At 37.4% G+C, this 8529-nt stretch overlaps 1 protein-coding gene and 1 long non-coding RNA gene across 4 annotated transcripts in view; one reads left to right on the forward strand and one right to left on the reverse strand.

The window, feature by feature from the left end:
• Positions 1–8529, reverse strand: part of CPEB3 (cytoplasmic polyadenylation element binding protein 3) — an 81258-nt gene that overhangs the window by 23648 nt on the left and 49081 nt on the right. For all 3 annotated transcript variants that reach the window (XM_072424361.1, XM_072424362.1, XM_072424360.1), the window contains exon 4: positions 6349–6405. In XM_072424361.1, the coding sequence (XP_072280462.1) occupies positions 6349–6405 (57 nt within the window). The remainder of the gene's footprint in view (positions 1–6348; positions 6406–8529) is intronic.
• The window catches only part of LOC140339596 (uncharacterized), a 15463-nt gene continuing 10391 nt past the window's right edge, over positions 3458–8529 (forward strand). Inside the window, exons 1-2 of the long non-coding RNA XR_011922485.1 lie at positions 3458–3938; positions 4298–4436. This is a non-coding gene — a long non-coding RNA (uncharacterized lncRNA). The remainder of the gene's footprint in view (positions 3939–4297; positions 4437–8529) is intronic.

Genomic DNA, 8529 nt, shown 5'->3' on the forward strand with positions numbered 1-8529 from the left:
AACGCCTCTATGCTGGCAACCGATATCTCTATTGTATGCTAAACTATCGTAAGTCACCTGGGCATCGATGCATTCTTACAAGTTACAGTGGGAAACCGATTTAGGAGTGATTAGAGCAGATGAAGAATGGTTCAATACTTGGGCGAAAATGGCTAAATGCTCGACAAATGTACTAACCATGGAATCTGCATTCAAAGTTATGATCGGGTGGTACATGGTACCATCCAAAATAAGCATATTTCTCCCACAATATCTCAAATTATGTTTCCGGGACTGTTTTGCAGCAAAACAAACCATAGCGAAACACTTGAAAACTCAAGCTATCCCATTTTTTGACTTTTCAAAACGCATAGACAACACAATTCTTAATGAAAAACTTTCCAGTGTCCTGAATGACTCACAGGAAAAAAATTGTGCTATCTGGGAAACCTGGCAGCAGTACTCTCTCCCAAATGTGCAGGTAATGTGACAACCCCCTAGGTATAGACTATGTCTTAACTGGTGCTTTATACCATGTCTTTCTAGACTTAACCTTTTTCCCCCTCCTGTCTTCTTTTAATTTATTTGTATTGTTGTTTCCCATACTTTTGTTTGAATTTGCACTGGAAATTTTATTTTTGTACGTTTTGTATTGTGCTATGACTTAATATGCACATTGTACTGTATCTCTATTTTTGTTATGTAAAAATTTGTTTACAAAAACTTTTGAAACTATAGAAAAAAAAAAACCTGCAGGTGCTTTTTGCAGAATAACAATTCGTACCTGCCTGATCACCACCAAGCTGTCAAATTTTGCTGAACTGTGCTCCCAGACCCGAGATGGTTAAAGATCAGGATAAAGAAGGAAAAAGGAGAAGATGAGGGTACCCATAACAGAACAGGGCAAATGGAGTATATATTTGGTTTAGTTCTGCTTTAAAAAGTAAACCTTGCAGTAAATATGACAGTGATTTTCATTTTTCTAGAGAATACTAGTAGTTACTAGAATGTAATAAAATATTACATTAATGATGGCCTATCTCTTTCAACTTTTGCTGGCACAGCTCCTAGGTTTTAATCCTATAACCTACTAGGGTACACCACCACCTTCTTTCCTAAACCCAGACTGCTCCATGTTCTACAAACCCAATTTTTGAGTGGCTTGGACCCAGGAAATAAAAGCATGTTCCTTCAAATAAAAACACCTAAATTAGGCTCCTGCATCCACTACCAATTTAACAGCTGCCATAAGGTTTATGCACGGATAGCTAGTGACATAACAATGGTCTTTGTAAACTGCTGCATAATATAGCTGCATTTTATAAACACAAGTTCATATTAATTTTATAGGTGAACATATTTCACACGTTCATGCAACGTTGATTGAAGACATTTAATAAGTTCGTTTTCCTTAAAGCAGCTTTGAGGGCTTGGTTCCTTTACTGTTCTTAGATTTCAGTTGTTGGGAGTAGTTAGGTGGTATGAATAAAACAAAAGAAATGGAACAGGGCAAACGTAACTTAAAAATTGAATTTTTTTTTCTTTTGAGAAGGAGCAACCTGGAGCTATAATGGCATGGTTTGCAAAGAAATGCGATAAAAAAGCAGACAGAGAACACAGAATTTATCACCGCGTACTGACCAGTTCAAATAAGTGCTTTGTTCCCCTGCAGCCACTAGTCTATTCTGTTAAACTTCAATTAGAAATCTCAGATTTGGGTCTGATAAAAATACATTTGACACAGATTGCAGCTATGCTTCTATGAGTCACAAATGACTCATCCACACATTATAGCTACAACCACCATAAAACAACAAGTGAGCTGTACGCAGTAAATAGAGCTGGTTTCTAAGCGAGCAAATTAGCAATTATCAAATACATTTGGAAAAAAACAGTAAGATATTTTCCTCACGGATCAAGAAACTCTTAAAGTGAACTTGTACTTGGGTAAGGCATTTAAAGAATTTTTTTTGAGCTGGGTAGGTAGAAATTGTAGATGGGTGGAAGCGAACCAACTCATCAGTAACCACCCAAAAACAGCCGGGTGGTTGCTGAAAAGTGCCGGGTGGTGTGTCCAGCTAAAAGTGGCCGGGGAGAACAATGTACCCCATACATATAGTCTACAAGTACTTTGATTACATTTTTGATAGGTAAAATGGAGCTTCATTATTTTTCTGTGAGTGTCTTAATCGAGAAAGCAAAGTCAGATTGCTCTACCAAGATGGCGGTCGCCATACAGACACACATAAAAAGTTATGGGGTAAATATCAGATGAACAGAGTCCACATACAATACTGGTAATTGATCATTTGTGCTTTTTTTGCCAGAAGCATAGAAACAGGAGTCACAGAGGTTGCAACTAAAATCAGAACCCTTCCTTTTCACCAGCACACCATACAGTCTCTGGAACTACCACCATATCTCTTTATACTATTCCCTATTCATCCCTCCATCAGTGTGTATTCATGGATGCAGCTGTTCACTGTTGTCAATCATAAACAAAGAGCCGTCCGATGAAATCTCATACTACTCACTTCCTCTGCTGAGCTCTATATAAAATGTCATCCATTAGCCACCGCACTCACCCATCATGGATATGAGGATAGGGAGTGAGGCTGCTAATAAGGATGAAGAGCTACTCAATCTAGACATTTGTAAGGTTGCAGTAGCCCATAGATATTACCATGTGTTCCGTCTTCTCAAAGCCACACACACATTAGGTACGCTGTATCCCAAAGTAGGGGGTCCCTTGACACAAACTGCCCATTGGGCCTATTATTTCTCCCTAGAGTTTAGGTCCTCTTTAGGAACCACTACCAAATACCCTACCCACCCAGGTTTGGTAAAGTAGATCATAACAGCTTACTCCTTCACTACCTAGACATTATTTTACTTTTTATGGTCTCTTGTTTTCAGCCATTTTTCTGCCCGTTAACATGATCCCCTGTGACATCCTCTTCCTTTAGAATCTAATCTGGTTACAGGTACATGTAGAATTTCCATAAGACAATTATGTTTTATGATGCTAAACCCATCTCACAATTATATTTGCACTAGGTTGGGGCATTTGTGAGTCGCTCATAGCAAAGACTGTCCTAACTTTTTCTTTCAAAGTGAACCACTTAATCCTTTCACAAGCTCATCAATAGACATAGATACACTTGCAACAAAAATAAATAAATACAATAAAAGCACTATACACTCAATAAAGAAGGTATGAAAGTAGAAGACGACATTTGTACATTGCCATTATGTTGTAAAAGCCTATAAAGATGGCTCAGTACAATACAATTTATTCAGTATTTAGTAAAATGATAAAGCTGCAACCCATCTGCTTTATACCCTAATGCAGGTCATACAGGTATAACATGATTTTCAGTGACTCTTTCATCTCTACCAGGAAAAAACAACCAGGTTTTGATGTGTAATGAAAGAAGGTAAATACATCCTACAAGGGACTACATGAAGAAACAAAACATACATGGAACAGAGCAAAAAAATGAATAGAGTAAGAACACTGCTAGGACTTAGAGTCTATTTATGAACAGAAGACCTGTGAAGAACATGTTACACAAAGATAAAATGAAGAACAAAATGGAGTCGTCCTATGGGCTTGCTAAAGGAAAAAAAAGAATCTGTAGCTAGGGCTTATCAGAATAAAGCAGCTGACAGAAGAGACTGTGAAAATGTAGAACGCTGAATTATTTCGATAACACTTCAAAGACCTAAAGAACACGTCTTACAACCTTAAGTGGAACATACTGCACTATAAATTATATCAGCTGCTGGAACTATGGGGAGGGGGAAAAAAAAAACGTTTTCCAAACTGAAATAACTTCCGAGTATATAACAATTTCAAGTACAGCTAAAGAAATGACTGGACTATTCAATGTTTGCAATCAAGGTGACCATTAAGCACTGCAATCACAGGGCAAGAGAGGACAAGGGACAGGAAACAGGTAGGCTATTGGTCCTCCAATATAAAAGCCAGGAAATAATTTATTTTACTGATATTAACCTCCTGGGCAGTTAATTTCTGTCCGGATTTAAGTCTAAAAGCGGTACATTGTCTTTCATGAAAATTTTTTTTACATTGTAGGCCTGTAATTCTTAGGCATAACTCACCGAAATATATTATATTTCTAATATTTAATACATTTAATAATAAACTTTAAATAATAAAAAAAAAAAAAACACAAAAACCTGTTAAAACAAATATATATTAATAAGAAAATGATTACCTACTATTGGATTTGATACGATTATTTTGTATTGAATCCAAAAAAAATTATTTGAAATTCCCGCCACGCTCCCGCAGGCACCGACACACGCACCAAAGTCACCTGGAACTCTCGGGTAAAGTGAGTGCACTCGCCGGGGGACAGATTGGACGAAGAGGACGTGACCTAAGGACGGGATCTGTTCGGCAGGACACTGGAGGATGCCGGTGGGACCAGGTAAGTCTTTATTTTTTATTAGCTACTCTGAGTGTGGCTGTTTTTTTTTTACCCCCAGGCACACTTGGGGTTACCGCTCAGGAGGTTAATAGAGAATGCTCAAAAGTGGTAAAAATCCAGCTGAATTTAGATTAGTAATAGGGGATTTTTTTTTTTAATTCTAAGGCATTTATCCTTAGGCATTGAGACAGTGATCCGAATATTTCAATGACTGCATGTGCGTATTTGATGTCTGATCTTATACATTCTATAGATAATCAGTCATGGTATGAACTTACATGTTCGCATTAGCAATGTATCAGTGTTTATACTGTGAAAATACTAGCAATACATTTGTATTGATCCCAGTATACTAATAAATAGAATAATCAAAAAATAATAGATAAATAACGTGGTCAAATGTCTGTACATTCTGAAACAATTCAGCAAGGGTAACTACCATATTCCGTTCCAGGTTACCTTCAAGTAATATTAAACACCAGAAATAGACTTGTCCTTCCCATCTCCCGCACAAGAAAGAGATTTTTATGAGGGTCCACATTACTGTGGCAGGTGTATAGAAACATAAAAGCCAAATATATAAGGCTGGTATGGTTTATTATGTATGTAGCTGGCTTCTGAGAATAGGAATGTCTTCAAAGTACCTTCTACCTCACTGGAAGTTTAAAAATTAACATTTTACTTCAGAGATGAGCACATATTCTAATTTACCGATCCACCACGGGTTCCTCCTCCACTGTGTGACAGGACACACGGCAACCTCTGCTGTTGACCCATTTAAAAATATATAGAACTTTTTTTACAGTACGGGTAGTACTGGCGTGACATAGATCCATATAAAAAAAAAAACAAAAACAATAATAATAGGAATGTGAAGAATAGCAGCACTGTTTAATACAGTGATCTTCACATGATCCAGTTATAACTATGGCAGCATAAATAGATGACATAGCGCTCATCAGGTATATACTACACTAGAATTTAATGATCAATTGTATGATCAATTGTAGGATTTAATGATCAAGTGAAATTTAACAGAACTTATGATGAAGATTTTAAAACATAGAGCATCTCTGAACTTACAACGGAAAGCAACAACTGTTTTGTTGGATAGTTGCTCTAACTTCCTTTTTGGTGGAATCGTTGTCACCAGGACAGAAACTATGGGGAATCTCACCCATAATATTAGTAAAAATTTTATGGGGGGGGGGTTTAACCCTTCTCCAAGAAAAGGTTTCGGTTGGCAACACACATGATCACAGACCAGGAATGCCGAGCAACTTTAAAAGTACATTCTATAAATCTTTATTTTCTTCACTTCCTGGGTTTTGAGAGTTGCCACCACAGGTCTAGGTCAGTATAATGTAGCTTTGTTTATATTCACCTTAGATGCTGCTCGAACCTAAACTGCAGACATGGAGCAAGAACATTTAAAAAATCTGCACCACAGAACTGTTTGTTTCAATATCTTTACCACTAGAAAACATGAACTTTTATGAAACAGCACTTGAATGTTTTTTCTCTACATACCATATTTCAGACCCAGTGAAGTAAGTAATTGGGTTCTACAATTCTCTATGGGTTGCACATATGTCATGGCTAGTGGGGGTCTGGTAGAGTATGATACATACCCTGCCTCAGTAGGTGTATCAAGAACCCTGAGATCAAGAAGTACTACATATATAATCAACACTTATGTCTAAAATGTTTTACACAACATTTTGCAGCTATAGAAAAGTATTGCAAAAAAAAAAAAAAAAAAGCTTTGTTTAGAGAAAGCAGAAATTTCTTTCTTACAGACACCCACATATTCTGCATACATGCCTATAAACTCCCTCTAATAGACTTTTAGTACGAGAACACAGGATAAATGCAAGGAAAATACAAAGACATGGTAAAAGCTCAAACTTACTATTAAGTGCCATTATGTTATCAGTTGCTGGATGATGGAAATTTAGCCCCATTCGAGCTGTAAACAAAAAAAAAATGGTTTTAGAACATTCACCATACTAAAACAATACTACGCATAACAATCATTTAGATCTATGTAAACTTTAGTATAAGTAGTGGAGTAGAGTTGTATACCTGTGGGTCAGGGCATCCGCCATGTACCCACAATACATTTGTGTGGTCATTAAGGTACCCAGCTGCTGGCCTGGGTAAGTTCCATGTTTACTAGATCATGTTTTATAAAATCTAGTAAAAGCAATCTATTGCCTTTTTTTTGGAAGAACTGCAAGAACTGGGGATAGGGGGTCCTCAATCTGTGCTTTCCTGTCTTAGTGAGTACCCCGCCTCGCCTCTTCTAATTTCTTATAGAGACAAAACAGGAAAGAAGGTGACGAGTATAACTACATTACTGGGTCACAGACAGGAAAAAGAAACCAAGAGAATTTAAAGCCCCCCTGATTCTATCCAAAGCAAAAACTTTTGTTGTTTGGTTGGGCTTTAAATACTAAAAATTACTCCAACCTTCAGGGTGGGTTTGGAAAACATTAAATATCAATAATTTTGAGATCAGCTGGAAAGCATAACATTTAAAAGTTCCATAGCAAACTTGGATTTCTATGGAATATATTCTAATTTAATTAGATACACATATTGAAAAGTTTATACTGAATATAGCTTTCCTATAAAACATAGCAACTGCTAATAATGAAAAAAAAATCATAGAGCACACATTTAGGAAAACTGCTAAATGCTTTGTGGTTGAACTAGAATTGGCAAGAATTTTACAGAGAAAACCACACATAACCCAAGTGTTTTATGCAGAACAAAAGCTTTCAGCAGCCAGCTGTGGTTGATGACCCTCACAACCACAAAGCGGTTTTGTGGACGTTTCCCCCATGATGCCAGAAGTAAATGTTCATTTGCATGTCAGTGGGTGTAGTTGGCCAAGTGCTTTTATTCACTGGCATATTATCGATCCTCCTAATCATCCAGTAAAGCGTGGCTGTTTTAAAATTAAAATTAGATGTAATCAAAAGGTAACTGTGCTTTTTCATTTACTTAGTATACGGTTATTGGGCCTGATTTATTAAAGCTATCCAAAGCTGGAGAGGATATACTTTCATCAGTGAAGCTGGTGACCCAGGAAACCTGGAATAGTTTTGGTCCAGGATTTAAAACATTTACTAGCAAATAGAAAATTACTTTGAAGAAATCCATTCCAGGTTTGCTGGATCACCCAGCTTTCATGATGAAAGTGTATCCTTCTCCAGCCTTGGAGAACTTTAATAAATCAGGCCCATTGTACCCAATAGTTGCAAATAGACTTTGTTGGGAGAGAGGAGACTATCAGGAGTCAAACAAGTCCCATTTGCCAGTCCGTGCTCATTTGCTACCTTTTAGCACTTCTTGAGCCCTTGCTCTATTGGACAGGGGCCTTCTTTTCTGACTTTCTGCTCCACAAGAGGCCTGGCCTTCTTGCTCTAATTAAATGAGGCTTATGGGTATAACATATAATATGAATCAGTTAATAAAACTTCTTGTCATTCAAATAAAAAACGACCTAAAGACAATTACATTTATGCTTTAAACAATTATCAGGAAACAGTAGGGCAGCCAACATGAAGTCTATTGTCCTGACCCCCTGGACAATTTTGTGTCTGTGCGTACAGTCTTCTATTACAATATAGCAAATAACAGCAAAACGTACAACCTGTGAACAACAGAAACAAAACCATGAATATGCTACAAAATATTTCAAATAACCTTTTCTATATACAGTAATGTCTGGAAAACAAAAATAGGAAAATGTAATAGGGACATGGTCCGCTGCTCTGGCCGGTGTGTCCCCCCAGCAGGGTCCTTCTCCTGATCCCGCTCGGGGGTGCGTCTGTGCGCCAGAGCCACAGACCACCAAAATTTTCTGGTTGGCGACCGCTGGTCTAGGGGGTCCCTTAAGGCTTGAAAAAGGCTCCTCTGGAGCACAGCTCTTAACTAAACATTATCTCTGTCAAGAGCTAGAAATGTTCTGCTATAATGGTACAAGTAACAACTATTTTGTGAGGCACCAGTACACCCTTTTGTTAGGGGGCATGTTGGCAAGTTTTTTGCTATGTTACAATAGCATCAGTTGAACATGAAATGG

Source organism: Pyxicephalus adspersus, chromosome 10 (assembly GCF_032062135.1).
Source record: "Pyxicephalus adspersus chromosome 10, UCB_Pads_2.0, whole genome shotgun sequence".
In the NCBI taxonomy this organism is placed as follows: domain Eukaryota; kingdom Metazoa; phylum Chordata; class Amphibia; order Anura; family Pyxicephalidae; genus Pyxicephalus; species Pyxicephalus adspersus.